This window comes from Megachile rotundata, chromosome 16, assembly GCF_050947335.1.
Source record: "Megachile rotundata isolate GNS110a chromosome 16, iyMegRotu1, whole genome shotgun sequence".
NCBI lineage: Eukaryota > Metazoa > Arthropoda > Insecta > Hymenoptera > Megachilidae > Megachile > Megachile rotundata.
In genome coordinates, this window is record NC_134998.1 from 9199406 (window position 1) to 9216259 (window position 16854).

General features: G+C 36.4%; 1 protein-coding gene across 4 annotated transcripts in view; it reads right to left on the bottom strand.

Moving 5' to 3' along the window:
• Positions 1-16854, bottom strand: part of Hnf4 (Hepatocyte nuclear factor 4) — a 37256-nt gene extending 20402 nt beyond the window's left edge. The window contains exons 1-2 of one of the 4 annotated variants that reach the window (XM_012295059.2): positions 16670-16854; positions 14535-14832 (exon numbers count right to left, since the gene is read on the bottom strand). In XM_012295059.2, coding sequence (XP_012150449.1) covers positions 14535-14598 — 64 coding nt within the window. In that variant the 5' untranslated portion in view covers positions 14599-14832; positions 16670-16854. Of the gene's footprint in view, positions 1-5608; positions 6015-7952; positions 8154-14534; positions 14833-16669 lie in introns of those variants that run through there. The other 3 variants (XM_012295060.2, XM_012295061.2, XM_012295063.2) reach the window with 3 other exon arrangements.

A 16854-nucleotide genomic window follows, 5' to 3' on the forward strand; every position in this document is an offset into this window, starting at 1 on the left:
TATAAAATATTTCCAAGTTTCACAACTTTACATTTCGTCTAAGCAGCAACTATTACAAACTCATTACCATCGAATTAAACGATACATAATTTCCACACGCTTATCGCTCTGCAGTAAGGCACTATACTTCCGCTTTACTTAAATTCTATTAAAAGAAGTCAATTCGTAAACAATGGTTGATTCATTTTTTAGGTGTGTCTCCACCTTACGAATTTCATTAACGATCCTCCAGTTCCTCCAGAAAGATGCTTCCTCCAGAGACATCCTCAGAAGGGATTTTTTAACCTACGTTATGCACAATTAGCTAATTATAGCCACAACGTAACTAAAGAGAATTAAAATGTTAAGTACATTTTGTCTTCTACAATCCTTGACTACACAGATTATTAAAATTGAAGCAAAAACTGATGCAGTGAAAAGAGTCTGATCATGGTTCAACTGCAGTGCGTCAAGAGTGCGTCGTGATATTGCAAGGGGTTCTTACAACTGTTCTAACACTATTTCACTGTGAAATATTATGTCAATATATCTATGATTATGTATATAATCGAACTTGTAAACTGAAGTGTATTAAATTAATCATGAACAAGTGCGTCATGATATTGCAAGGGGTTCTTACAACTGTTCTAACACTATTTCACTGTGAAATATTATGTCAATATATCTATGATTATGTATATAATCGAACTAGTAAACTGAAGTGTATTAAATTAATCATGAACAAGTGCGTCAAGAGTGCGTCATGATATTGCAAGGGGTTCTTACAACTGTTCTGACACTATTTCACTGTGAAATATTATGTCAATATATCTATGATTATGTATATAATTGAACTTGTAAACTGAAGTGTATTAAATTAATCGTGAACAAGTGCGTCACGAGTGCGTCGCCTTGAAACCAAATAATTTTGACCTGACTCTTCCTATCAGCAATAAGATAGGGGTGGTTTTAAGCTTCACCCTGGAAGAAATAAATGAAAAGCACTGACTGCATATTGTACTCCTGTGAATCGTTTTCAAATAAAAATTATAAATAGTGACAAAAATTATAAATAGTGAACATCTTCTGTAGACAAAATGGCGCCCTGAAAGAGGCGTCACTTAGAACAACTTCGACTTGAACAACTTCCATGAATCCTAATTTACCAAAATTCTGACTAAATAGAAATTTCATCAAGATTCAACTAATTTAAACCTCAGTTGAAAATGTGAAGGAAAGCTTGAAACTGTTAATTAATTTTCAAAAATCATTTCCACGGAATCTAAAGCGTTTCGAGTGTACTGCTTCGTTGCGAAAGAACGATCAGCACTTCGCTTAATTTCCCATTTAGCAACAGTTTCCTATTTAGCAAACAGCTTTCCAGTCCTCGAGATTTTGACTGTTAGGTTAGCTGACATCTCGATCGTTCAGGTGACCAATTGGTGCATCTGCGAAGTTAATACGAATTATGAAAGCCACTGTGAGAAAGACGATAACCTGTCCGATGAAGAAAGAGAGAGAAAGAGAGTCGCGTGCGTGTCCTATTATATTACGTAAGCGAATGAACCACTGGATTCCAGCTTGCTCGGACCTCAGTGTTTTCCGATCGAATTCTACGAAATTTAACTGATTCGAGTGGAATGAGGATGAAGTTTGTGTAGCAAGAGTTTCAGGGGATTTGAGTTGGGTGCAGTTTGCTAATTTCCTGAATTTGGGGCTGGGGTTTGGAGAATTGGGAATTTGGGGGTTTGGAAGTTGGGGTTTTGAGAATTTGGAGAATTGGGGGTTTGAGAATTTGGGGAATTTAGAAATTGGGGTTTTGAGAGTTTGGGGAATTGGGAAATTGGGACATTGAGAGTTTGGGGAATTGGGAAATTGGGGATTTGAGAATTTGGGGATTTGGGAAATTGGGGATTTGAGAATTTGGGGATTTGGGAAATTGGGGGTTTGAGAATTTGGGGAATTTGAAAATTGGGATATTGAGAGTTTGGGGAATTGGGAAATTGGCACTTTGAGAATTTGGGGATTTGGGAAATTGGGGGTTTGAGAATTTGGGGAATTTGAAAATTGGGATATTGAGAGTTTGGGGAATTGGGAAATTGGCACTTTGAGAGTTTGGGGAATTGGGAAATTGGCACTTTGAGAGTTTGGGGAATTGGGAAATTGGCACTTTGAGAATTTGGGGATTTGGGAAATTGGGGGTTTGAGAATTTGGGGAATTTGAAAATTGGGATATTGAGAGTTTGGGGAATTGGGAAATTGGCACTTTGAGAATTTGGGAAATTGGGAAATTGGGGGTTTGAGAATTTGGGGAATTTGGAAATTGGGGTTTTGAGAATTTGGAGAATTGAGAAGTTGTGGTTTTGAGAATTTAGGGAATTGGGAAATTGACGCTTTGAGAATTTGGGGAATTGGGGAATTGGGAAATTGGGGGTTTGAGAATTTGGAAAATTGGGGATTTGAGAATTTGGGAAATTTGGAAAAAGGGGGATTTTGAGAATTTGAGGAATTTGGAAATTGGGACATTGAGAGTTTGGGGAATTTGGAAATTAGGGTTTTGTGAATTTGGGGAATTGAGAAGCTGGGGTTTTGAAAATTTGGGGAATTGAGAAATTGTAGTTTTGAGAATTTAGGGATTTGAGAAATTGAAATTTTGAGGATTTGGGGAATTTGAAGTTGGAAAATTTAGAATCTGGAGATTTGGAAGTTTAGAAGTTTGGGAAGTTGGAATTTTGAGGATTTGGGTAATTTGAAGTTGGAAAATTTAGAATCTGGAGATTTGGAAGTTTAGAAGTTTGGGAAGTTAGAATTTTAAGAATTTGGAGAATTGGAAGTTGGGAAATTTAGAATCTGGAGATTTGGAAGTTTAGAAGTTTGGGAAGTTAGAATTTTGAGAATTTGGGGAATTGGAAGTTAAGTAATTTAGAATTCTAAGATCATCAAAATTTGAAGATTTGGAAACTTGAAGTCTTAACAATTTACAAAAGTGCAACTTTATAAATCAAAAAACATAAAGAATTAAAAGACAGCCAATCTGAAAACGAACTCAATGCTTCCCAAAAAATGTACAATAAAGAATCTACAGGTTTTCAAACTAAAAATCCTATTTTCCCCAGTATCTTACAAGTTTACACAATACACCAGTATTGACAATTAATGCGTGCTCTTCTAGCTAAAAGCTTCTTTTTACTTGTTGATTCTCCGTTCCCCTTCCGAGTTGTCGTCTGAAAACAGCATTACCATAAACAAATAGAACGCTCAAAAATAGTCCCCGAAACGTTATCTTGATTCGTGCAAGCACACTTAACAGTGATTCCTTTTGTGTTTTGCGTCCACAAACTTGTGTCACTGCCAGATAACAGCTCGTCGTAATTTTTAGCGTGACGCGATGAAGTCATATTAAACAATCAGAAATTGAGAAACAAGTACTTATACATAATATTGAAACACACTGTTTATGTCGAACTAAAATATCGGATGAAATAACAAATTTCAATTAAAAATAAATCGGTACACTTATTTGGACTTGGACTTTTTTATGTCATTTTCTTGTAAAAAATTTTTTTATAAAAAATAGAAGGTGTATATACGTAAGATTATATTGTAAAAAAATTATAAGATTATATGCAAAAATATTTGATCATTGCTTTTAGTAAAAGTCCGATCACGCGATATCGCGTGTGAAATACATGGTGTTCCAACGCTGCGGCACCCGTCGTGTAAATTGCGGCGTCGAGCGGCAGCCATCACCGAACGCGTAAATTTAGCGGTGAGTATCAGGCATCGATCACTATAAGTTTATTAATTATCTACCTAAATATATTTTACATTTAAAAAGAACCTAACATTGTAAAATAAATTTTATATTTAATTTTATAACCTCAAAAATTAATAGGTCAATTTCAAATAATAAAAAATGCACGAAATTCGATTTCTATTGAAACTCCCTTGAGAACTCTTAAATTCCTGTTACTGTCAATCCACCATTCGCAGAAAAGTTATAAACATTATGGAAATCAGTGAATATTTGACATTAACGTATTTAAATAAATTATCCGAATAATAAATTATCTGCCGCTTGTCTTGTACTGAATCGTTAACGAGGTTTTCACTTAAAAAATTATAAATCGACGCGTCTTGCCAACAATTAAAGGTGACATGAAAAATTGTGTGTTAAGCTTGGATGTTCTGCAGGTTAAAAAAGTTCCTCAAGTTTTTTTACACCGAGATTGACAAATTTGAACAAGTCTTTCTTCGTGTGGGATTTAGAAACGTTCTATAAAAAATAAACTGTTACTCTTACGTAATCTGAACACATCTCTGTAATCCTGCTTCGTGTGTTAACTGTTACCACCCGTATTTACGTAAATCGTATCTCTCTTTTACACGCGAAAAATATTTTTTTCGAAACCGGTCTTAAAACGAGCATTTTGTGCTTTTTCTCGGAAATTAGATACAATGAGGAATTGTTCCACGCTCGAGTCTCGGACAGTTATTTTATTATGGTTATGCAAAGATTTTATCTCCTTATTAATTAATTATTATATAATCTGCAACGTGTAATTCGACAGAGTGCTTTTTATTTTCTACGATTGTGCCTAACCTTTTCGACGGTCAAAAAGGCGGGAATATATTTGAATTCAAATTAACTTCGATTACTGTTAAATGTTTCATAATAAACAATCGAATATCTGTCATTGTTAGAAAATAAAGTTTCTCAGGCAAAGAATTCCGGGAAGTTCAGGATGGTCAACAATATTTTTCCATGACGCATCGCTCAATAAAGTTACTAAAAAATGCTCGAAATAAATCGCCGAATATTAGTGGGCGTACTGGGTTTAATTGTGTATCGCAAACTGACCTACTAACCGGGTGTTCTTAAAAGTTTCCATTTTTCACGCGGCAATTATTGTAAACATAAACGCGATTGCATAACAAATAATCCATTATTTTAAACACTACCGCCAAATAAGATTACGTACTTGTAAATAGTTAGCTTAAGAATTATATGCATTGTACTGAATTGTGTTTATAATTCTGTAAACAATGAATCAGCGCTTTGGTACGATTTTATAAACACCTCATTAACGCCTAATTATATGGGTAATCATTCACAAATGAACTATTATTTAAAATTGATCAAGTTGAAAAGCAATTTATTTAACAAAATTTTATAATTCGATACAATAATTACATAGTAAATATATGTAGCGCGAATAAATGATATTAATTAGTTCCACAATTTTTGTACTGACCGCCATTTTGTTTTAGCAGTCCAAATTTGCATATGTAAACGTAAATTGCAAGAATAACGAAAAAGGGAATTTAAGAAACTTTGTCACTCAAAACTACAGTGACGAATTATGACATAATATGGAAACCTACCAAATATTTAATTAACAAATTCTTAACTCGAAATTTGTTTAATTTGTGTACCGTGTGTGTGTAAATGCATGTTACGTCACGGCCAACAAACATCAACTCGCACTACTTTTTTAAATTTTCGAATTAATTTCATTTGTTTCTAATAATAAATTGCTGTGTTATAAAAAAAGTGCAAGGAAGCTACTAACGATCGAACTATCGAAAATTCCGGAACTGATCGAAAATATCGGACGAAAACGTTTACCTGCCAGTCCCATTTTCGAAAGGCACGCGAATGACAGCTTCGAATCAAACTCGAAGATCCTTGATCGATCGTTCGCCGATCCTCCCGATCAGTTTCCTCGGAAAAAGCTCGTTGCAGGTAGCCTCCATTATCGTTCTTATCACCAAGACAGTCGCTTGACGAATTACGTTACAACGCGGTCGCGGTTAATGGCGTAATTGATCGATCGCCGGCGCACGATCTATCGTTCTTCGATCACGACACACATACGGACTTGTTCGATCGTTAGAGCGATAAGACGGGTTGACACGCATAGAACCGTGATATAGATACCGCGAAAACTAGTATCGTAAACAATTTCGATAGTTTCTTACGAACGTCACGGAGAAGACTGGCGAGCAGCTGACGGGTTTTGCGCTCAGCTCGCGAGCTAAGAGTGGGGGCGACTCGAGTCTACCATACAGAATGAATATAACTCCGAGTCTAGAGATAATTATGGGTGGGGGAAACGCGCCGCTCCATTGGACTAGGAGTAGAGGTATTGGAAAATACATACGTAATTAACCGCTACCTAAGGTGATTTGAATTTCCCGCGCTGACTAAGGGTTGATTCTAACTTTATAATTCTATCTATAATTTTACAGACGTTCTATAAATTCATAACTATGACCTGATATTTTTATTTATTAACTTGAAACAAAAATATGCGTAAAATTTTTATCGACCATTTCACGTTATAAATCAGTGTTACTAAGCTCGAATTTCTTTGCCTCGCGAATCCCTTGGGACAGAAACGCGAGCAATTTAAAATGTCATTCGTGTACTCGGTGACATAATATCCTGTGATTTTCGTTTTACATGATCGTCCAACAGACTCATTCCCTGAATCACTGTATAACTTGATAAGCATTTTAAGGTTGGATATGAATTTTATTTGTACGTAATGCACGGAGGTCTTCAAGGGGGGCAATATAACGGGAGTCTACTGTAACGCTGAAAACTCCAGCGATTCATAGAAACTTTCCGCAATGAAATGCGAATTAAAGTTAATTATAACCAGTGAACGATTCGTGCACGTGCGAAAAATTTTCAAGAAAGCATTCCAGACTCGTCATTTCTCTACAAAGGATAACAATTAATTTAGCACCGTGTATTTCCATCTATGGGGCAGCTCAAAGAGGGAGTAACAAACGTAACAAAGCCAGTGGCTTGCAAAATGAGTCAGTTTGCGATAAAACGGAAAGGAACGAAACTGATTCTACTAAGAGAGACACAATGGGACAGCCGTAAATGAATCATTTTATGTGCTGGCCAACTATTTATCGACGGGACGATAATTGTGCTCGTATAAGAATCTGTGAACCTGCCTTAATGAATTTAATGGTATGAATATTTGTCACTAGTACTATTTTCCTTCGAGTAGTTCTTTATACTTAACGCATACCTTTTATCTCTGAATCTGAAAAATATTATCTAAATTTTTATATCTGAACATTTTTAAGGTCTTGATAAAATTGGAGTAAATATCTGTAGGCAATCTTGTGACATAAATCAATGTTTTTAGATTGTATAATTGTTATAAAGGGATGATTCTTTACCTGCTTGAAATAAAAGAACGCAAAATGCTACTATTGTTTTTAAATCACCATGCATATCCAAGATAACTGTATTCGACGAAAGGTTATTTTAATTCGCCGAGAGATTAACGTATTTATCTGAATTTTTTCACGAGAAATTTGTTTGCAAGGGAAGAAAATTACGTTCCCGTTTTTCGAAAGAAAACTTTATCTGCGTCCGAGTGAACGTGCTTAATCACGATTGTTACAAAATCCCCTTACAGATAATGACCGTAATTAGCACTAATTAACTTCGAACTATAAGCTAATTATAATTACTGGAAGCAATAATTAAACAAAAATTTAAACATGTTTTATTGTTTGATATCGATTGTTAAATCAAATTTACACAATTTGAATAGCTTGGAAACTTTTCGGTTCATGATAACTGCATTAATTAATTTGTTAAATCTGCTTCCAATTTTTAACTTGCAAATGAAACTTATTTTTTAAATCATTCATTCACTTATTCTGATTATAAATCCTTTCATTATAATTATAATTGCAACCTAAAAACCTAGCCATAATTAGTTTAATTTAATTCATTTTATAAAACAGGTTGCTAATTTTTATATAAGAAAATATTTGCATGTAATATTTTTCTTTCAAGCTTCACACTTCAACTTTATCATAGCATATATCAGTTTTATCTTCCTTATTTTGTTTGTTTTTTATGCTGTTTTTTAAACAGCTCCCTCAGTAATCATAGAAATATGCTGAGAATGTATACAACAATTGATTAGACTTACCAAAAACTTCAAAAAGCTGATCGTCGAACCGCATTGTCGCGATGACGTTGACTTCGAACAGCTCAATAATGTTTATAGTAGTGCACAGAAATAACACAGACACGCACGAAGTCTTTCTTCACGTGGCTGTCATGCTTCTATCACCGTGCAGGCGATCGCGAACGATAACCTTACGAGACTATTCGACCATCGCGCACGGAGGTCGCTGTGCGACTAAATGTCAAAACATTACTTCGGTCGTTAGCTACTGTACGCGTGGAGGGAGTGACGTGTGCCGGTGGTGGGGGGAGCGCTTGACCAATGGTGGGGGTTAGTGCCACACGCTTAACCGAAAGCATACAGTGCGTGTCATAAACATAAGTACCAACCCCTTAAAATTTCAATGATTTCGCCTTTAGAATATCAATTACTGTTCTTCAATTACTGCTACAGCATCAGGAATTTTAAAGACTTTTTTAATTCGATATGTTCTAATCAGTTCTGCTTCCGTAATATATCGGGTGACAATTACGTAACAAAATTAGTAAAAATTTGCTGCAATTGACATTTCAAATGTGACGAAGATACAAAATGAACAGATAAGTTACATATAATAAACAGACTTCTCTGGAATCATACTACTTACAAAAATAAAGTTACTGCAGAATTATTTAATCAGCTTAATGTAAAAATTTGTCCAACATAGAAAAACTTCGTCAATTATCGTAGCTGTAATATTCAGCTATCGAAATTATGAAACCTTAACATGCAAATACGCGAAAAATAATTGAATAATCTTTGTCACATTTATGTACAATGTTTATACAGATAGAACAATGGGTCAACGTGTCAAAGTTGCTGAATGTTACGTACGATTAGATACCTTTCCACTAATTGATCGTGGAAATTTTACAAGAAAGTGTCAACTTTGCAACAATGAAATTAAATATTCCTTAAAATTCAAATGAAAGTAGATCTGGCGGATACATAAATGCAAGATAACGCAACCTTTTATCGATCCGATAAAATCAATATGATTTCAGCAAAACACGATAAAAATTATGAAATAACAGCTGGTTTCGTACATTTATTAAGTACAGGCTTTTTCGAAAGCCTTTATCGCGCTCGATTTATCGATTTGTATCCTGTTCAATAATTTTATATACAAACACAAGTATAAATAATAATCATGCAAAGATAATGCGGACAAATATAGCGAGTGCAGAAATTTTTTGCAAAATTCGAGCATTGCATTATCTGGAACCGTTCGATCGAACTTATTTATTAGTTGCTATCACGTTAAGATAGTTTACGATTAGATGACATAAAACTATCGTAAAAAAATAATTGACAAATCGCGACACGTTTCGAGCACATGGCGAACTGAAGGTTGTAAGAAAGTTTATAAACGAAGGGGTCACTAGATAACCCCGAAGAGTACCCGTCGCATTTACTGTTTAAACGTTCGTTACCGATTTTCCACCTTCGAGACAATTATAAATCGATCATGGATGCTATCAGACCTTATCTGAAAAACAGAAAAAGCTGCAAAATCCTATCTATCGGATATTAATCCGTATTTCTCGGAGGACAATACATCTGCCACATTGTATCGCTATTTTTCTTTCCACAGCTTCTCAGGTGGGTATTAAACTTGATAAGCCTTATCGATAATTGACCGATACTCCTCTATCGAAACAAGTAAAACCTAATCGTTATCGCTCTTAATTGTGGAATAACACAAAATTTATTACACTTAGAGATTTTTAATTTATGTAAAAATACTGTGGAAGTTTCAGATTATGTTCTTAAAGAATTAGGGTGCTCACCCCTTCCACATTTTTTTAAGCAATTTTTCTATATTTTCATGCAATTCTAAAGTATTTTAAGCACCGTCATAGAACTTCCAAGTACTCCCATCCTTAAAATATTCTACACATCCCAAATTCTTGGTATTCTAATTGCTATTATAAGAATGACTGGTATACACTCATCCCTTATATCACAAAAATGTTTCCTTCTCTCCTTCTTAAATTCCTTCATATAATAAAAGTGTGTAAACAGTGTGAATAAGTAATCTCTAAAAGAGAATTGAATGAGTCAGAAAACAATCGAAGCCCGTTCATAGAATCATCCCTCGTAAACAAACGTTTACTGTTTCAGTAGATTCGAACCGGAAAAGCGATTTCTTTTCAGCAAAGAATGAGTCAAGGTTGACCCTATATCCGCAGTCGTGTAATCTGAAAAATTGATGACACATATCGGTCACGATAAGAAGATTATGTAAATGATAATCTTGCAAGAAAAACAGCATGGTCCGAGCACGCACGGCTCTTCCTCCGAGCACTATTAGATTGAGCAACGAAACGTTCCAATTCCGAGTTATCTACACTGAAAAATCTACGACTGAACACGTTCGTTTCCTGCATTTTCATTCGGATATTCTGTAAAATAAAATATCGTTAAATATCTAATGAAATATCGTTTATTTTGAAAGTGGTGTAAATCCATGAATATACATTATTTTAGTTAAATGACCTAAAACAAGTATAATCAAATTTTATTATTGATGAATGAATAAAAACATTGCTGAATTACCAGCCTTGATATAACTAATATTTTTTATTGACATACATAGCCTTTAATTTTCTCTAAACAAAATGGAGTTACATCTTCAAAATAAATGATCAACATCTATCAGATCAGATTAATTTTCGAAACGGGAACAGAGGTATGAATGCAAGCTTCAGCACAGAAAAACAAAAGTTACGAAAGCGCCATTTAGCAGACTAAATGAAAAGGATCTCAAAATGTATTCGTAAGAGCAGAAGCTTGAAGACGCACAAAAGTGGCTGTCCAATTGAGTCGAGAGAATGACGAATGGCTAGAGAAAAGAAGCGAATGTTAATGTTTCTCTGTAACGTGGAAAGAAGTGTTTACAGCGTTACATTCAATAACAGAATTTGTGAGGACATTTTTGCATACATTATTACAAGGTGTTCCGTTACGAAATTGTCAGTGGCCTAACCGTATTGGCTATTAATAATAACGTGCGAGGAAAAAGAAACCCTAATAAATATGCGTCCTTCGCATCAAGTGTTTAAAAGTCAAGTAATGGTGAAATACGTATTAGCTGGAATCCTTGATATATCATTTTTGCAATTACAATATCCTTCGTTTGCTAATGTACAATATGGACGTATATATCATATAGGACATTTAAAAATTAAATTAATATTGTGTTGAATGATAGAATTATTTTTATGTGTTTTGGCTTAGGAGAGAAGATGTCGAGTTTTTAGGAAACCGTAGAGTACTATGGCATCTAGGCACCTTGGAGACCTTACATCTTCCAAGTTTCTACTTTAGGAGCTACTTAACTTAACGTCACAACTAACCCAAGTTTGTATCTAACCTAAATTCGTAGGTTACGTAGGTTCCTCGATTAGAGCTTAGACTTTAGGGTACTGAAACTTTTAGGTATTAACAAACTTTCTATGATCATCAGCTTTCTTAGGATCCTCCACATCCTCTACATCCTCCACTGGGTCCTCCATATCCTCCACTGGATCCTCCACATCCTCTACATCCTCCACTGGGTCCTCCATATCCTCCACTGGATCCTCCACATCCTCTACATCCTCCACTGGGTCCTCTGGATCCTCCACATCCTCCACTGGATCCTCCACATCCTCTACATCCTCCACTGGGTCCTCTGGATCCTCCACATCCTCCACTGGATCCTCCACATCCTCTACATCCTCCACTGGGTCCTCCATATCCTCCACTGGATCCTCCACATCCTCTACATCCTCCACTGGGTCCTCTGGATCCTCCACATCCTCCACTGGATCCTCCACATCCTCCACTGGATCCTCCACATTCTCCACTGGATCCTCCACATCCTCCACTGGATCCTCCACATTCTCCACTGGATCCTCCACATCCTCCACTGGATCCTCCACATCCTCTACATCTTCCACTAGGTCCTCCATATCCTCCACTGGATCCTCCACATCCTCTACATCCTCCACTGGGTCCTCCACATCCTCCACATCCTCCACATCCTCCACTGGGTCCTCCACATCCTCAGAATCAGTCCTCTCAAGCTTTCAAATCATCTACATTCCCCAAATATCAAGATCTATGATCTCAAGATCGTATATCCTAAGGACATAACCTATGAGCTCCCCAGATCTTCAACATTCCTCCATTATTTCTATATCTAGGTTCATATGTTTCCTAAGGATCGTATATTTCTCAGACCTCTTCTAGAATGTGGAGTTTCTAAGCTCAGTTGCTGTGGACGTCCTCCAGTCTTTCTATATCTAGGTTCCTATGTTTCCTAAAGATCCTATATTTCTCAGACTACCTCTCCTAGAATGTGGAGTCTCTAAGCTCATTTGCTGTGGACGTCCAGTGTTTCTATATCCAGGTTCCTATTTTTCCTAAGATTCCTAGACTTCTCAAACTGCCTCTTCTAAAATCTGGAATTTCTAAAATCCTCAGTCGCTGTGGAACGTCCAGACTACGTCACAAACTGAAAACTCTGAAATATTACGTCCTCCCCATCGTTCCCACAGAATTTCGCTCGCCAGCGTCCGATAAGCGACTTAGACATCCATAGATAGTTGAAAGATTAATTTCTGGAACATCCTGTACTCCTCTAAGGCACAGCTCGCGAACCGGCACGAACCGCATACGCTATGATGTATTAATAGCTATTAACAAGATCCATTAATTATGAAAATGTTCGCCGTGCGAATCGATACGGTTACGCAATTAATACATAGAAACACGTGTCCGCGTGTGTACACGTACGTGTGTGTCTTGGTGGCGTGTGTCTCGCAAAAATCCAGGGTGAAACGGAGCGAAACTCGGGACGATAAAGCTTCATCGCGTCGGTTCGCGAAGATAACCCGAGGACCTTCGGCTGCGCAGCAACAAAATGGAATTCACTTGCGCTTGTCTTCACCCTCTTTATATTTTCACGAATCGAAGATCGGTGCGCGATTCTGTATCGATGTACGCGATCTGATTCACTCGGAGACGTTACGGGAGTTAGGAGTCGTTGGAGTTAGGATAACGTTGGAATGGATTAGTTCGGAGATTAGGTTGGGTCGAAGTTAGGTTGGATTGGAGTTAGGTTAGGTTGAAATCAGATTGGGCTAAGTTAGGTTGGGTCGAAGTTAGGTTGGGTTGAAATCAGATTAAGCTAAGTTAGGTTGGGTCGAAGTTAGGTTGAGTCGAAGTCAGGTTGGGTTGAAATCAGATTAAGCTAAGTTAGGTTGGGTCGAATTCAGATTGGGTTGAAATCAGATTGGATCGAAGTTAGGTTGGGTCGAAATCAAATTGGATTGAAGTCAGGTTAGGTCGAAGTCAGATTGGGTCGAAGTTAGGTTGGGTTGAAATCAGATTAAGCTAAGTTAGGTTGGGTCGAATTCAGATTGAGTTGAAATCAGATTGGATCGAATTCAGATTGGGTTGAAATCAGATCGGATCGAAGTCAGGTTGGGTCGAAATCAAATTGGGTTGAAGTCAGGTTAGGTCGAAGTCAGGTTGAGTCAAAGTCAGGTTGAGTCAAAGTCAGGTTGGGTCAAAGTCAGGTTAGGTCGAAGTCAAATTGGGTCGACGCCATGTTGATTCATCGAATCAACCAACATCCCGGTAATAACCCTGAAGTTAGGTTAGATCAGTACCATGTCAATAGATCAATACCACTCCAGATTAACATCATCATAGCTTAATATCATTTACACATTAATGACATTAATAAGTAATTTCTATACTCGTAAACTGTATAATGCTAAGATATCGAGGTTACATCCGAAGGGTGTAAGATGCCGTTAGATCAAGGTTAGGTTACCAGACGAACGTCTGAAACCACAGTAGCGTAGAAATTTTCTGACTCCATGTAAATTAAGCGATAAACGTAACACACATAGTTTTTTCATCATCGGGCATTGTCAGCTTGTTCCAAAATGCTAAACATAAAAGCGTCTCGAATCACTTCAAAATCTCCGCGTATTCATCGACTGGGACACCATTTTTTCACGTCGACCGACGACGGATGAATGCATTAGAGTTTCAATGGCGATACCGTAGCTCCGAATAATAGACACGAATATTACATAAGGAGAAATGTACCCGTTCGGGAAACTCCTTTCAGTTACATAAATATTATCGACGATGACTTGTCACGGGATACGAAATCGAATCTTATCTTTGTTAGAAGCTTGTATGTTAAAATTGTCGATCAGAGACAATGACTAATATAATTTTCGTATAATAGCCTTAGGCTTCCTTAAACAAAATTTCCGTATAGGGAAATTTGTGAGTTGGAGATCTTTTAGGAAGTTGGCTGAAAGTCTGCGATTTTAGAAATTTAAAAATGAGGAAATTTAAGTTGGTAGATTTATAAACTTGAGATTTTGAAATTTCTTTAGAATCATCACTTGCATAGATGTAAAATATAATTCGCGAAATCGGCAATATAACGAGACTCTAATGCACAATAGCACGTAGACAGGAACTTCCTGCCACCGTCTTCTCAAGATATATATCTATTTATCGAATAATGTTTAACAAAAAAGAAATACTCACCATCCGTCGAAGAAGAGGAAGAATTAACCGACGGCCCTTCGGCGTTCTCTAGCCGCTCTTCCATTTCAAAATGGCCAGGTGCGCATGCGCACAGGACAATCCGCCGAAATACGATTTACCTTCAAGCCACGAATCGAGCAACAAATATTTCGGAAATATGGCCGTCACGATAGATACTTTTTTGCCTTTGTTATCTTTAAGCGACGCGTTGATATTTTCTCTCTTTCTATCTTCCTCTTTTTTTTCGCTGGAGATTAGGCAACCGCCATCTTGACCAAGAGTGGGAAGAGTTTGTTATCTGGTACAGAACGATTAAACGGGTGGTTAGAATGAAACGAACTTTTCGTCATATTACATCGATTCATTAAATATAAATATAACTCGACAAGCACCGTAAACTTTCTGAACAAAAATTATGCGATTTGAATTCTTTATACACTTTGACATTTTATCGGTTCCGAAGTTTTGAGTATGGAAAGGTTTGCTGGGAAATTTTTTAAACATGGCGGCTGTTCGAGAGTTACGAACTTCAATACTGTAATCACTTGTGATGAGACGAGTGTAAGGTTTAACACTCTTAGAGTTGAATGTAAATTATGTTTCGATATTTGTCAAGTTTCATGCTGAAGTACCAAAAAGTATGAACTCGTCATTTACAATGAAATTGTGACAATTTGGAAAATTCGTAGAACCCCAAAGTCTCGTTTACCGACCACTGACAGTAATAGTAATCGTGAACATTAATTCGAGATATTGAGATCAAATACAATCGATAAGAAATCCCCCAGCTAACCGTGGAATCGATAAGCTTCCGCTTTCAAGCACTTCGAGAAGTGAGAAAGTTCTTTCGAATGAAAGATTTTAACGATGAGTATAACATAGTAAACAGGATGTCTGAAGAACTATAAAAAGAATGTTGGATCACTGACCGGGTCAATGTTTTGAACAAAACTCCATCAACAGTAAAAAAGGAATGAAATTAAAAAGTTTTCGATACACGTTCCTCGATCCGGATCCTCCGCAATCTCCCGAGTATCTTTCAATATTCTAGACCAAACAATTTCTTCGTTTTTTCTTACCCGAACGGAATATTTCGTATGAATAAAATAATTGTTATCTGAACACGCTGATAACGTAATTATGCGAGTACATATTTTTCCGTATGTTAGAACAATCGATTCGTTAATAGGTCCACGCGATATCGCGTACGTTCGTGAGGAAATTGAAAATCGTTTAAAATCACTTATAGCTTTGAGTGTTCAAACGACATTGATTTAATTACGTTATCGACAAAAAACTAATACGGTCATTTGTTACCAATCGGAAGTGTTTCATTAGGATTTTAAAGTAAGTCAGATGTTCATTAGTTTATGAAAAGATTTCTCTTACGCAACGGAAAAAAGTGTAAACGTAGTAACGTGCGTCGTTTTAAATTATTATTACCCCTCGTCGACCATCATTCTTTTATGAAACCAAAATTTATGTAATTTACTAATGCCGTTCCACGGTCAGACTTAATGCACGCGGTGCCCTAAGGCGAATGTGTCGGCTATGACTTTCGAAACGATAGAAATTTACATTTGAGTGTTGTACCTTCTCCCTTCAGTATTTTTAAAATACTCTAACAAAAAGAAATTCATTAAATTTTGTTAGAATATTTATAAACCTTCGCGAATAATTTTCAAATTACATTAAAGTTTTTAATACCAAGTATTAAAAAACAAAAAATATAATGATTATAAACAAAAAATAATAATGAAAAAGCTGGTTGCATCAATTTCTTTTTTATCATGGTGCAATTTCCTCGAACGATAATTATCTTAATGCATTCTACCATATAGTCATAGTGCATTTGTAGGTTAATTAAAAACAAAAAAAAAGAAACATAAAAACCAGTTCGAAATTGCAGCATAGAAATTGAAATTATAGGAGTTACAACAACAACAAATTATTATTAAAGTTTAATAGTTAATAGTTTTGAATTAACAAAGTCGAACAGCAATGTATTCCGTCGATTTGAATTTCGTTATCAAAACAGCCCGACAGAGTTAATGCACGTACACGTGACCGGATCGAAAAGCTTTGATCGAGTGTTAACGAACAAATGTAAAGCAACGTATATTGATAATAAGTACCATTGGCGGCGACCGGTTGTTCCACGTAAGAAGAATTAAATCGTTTCCACTGGTTCGCGTATTTTTAAACGCATTACGTCGATTATTTAACAAATCCACTGGTCGAACGCCATTTGCGTGTGACACGCGCAGGCGGGCAAAACAGAGTTGCGCACGCGCATGCGCAACGTCAGCGCACGCCGGTA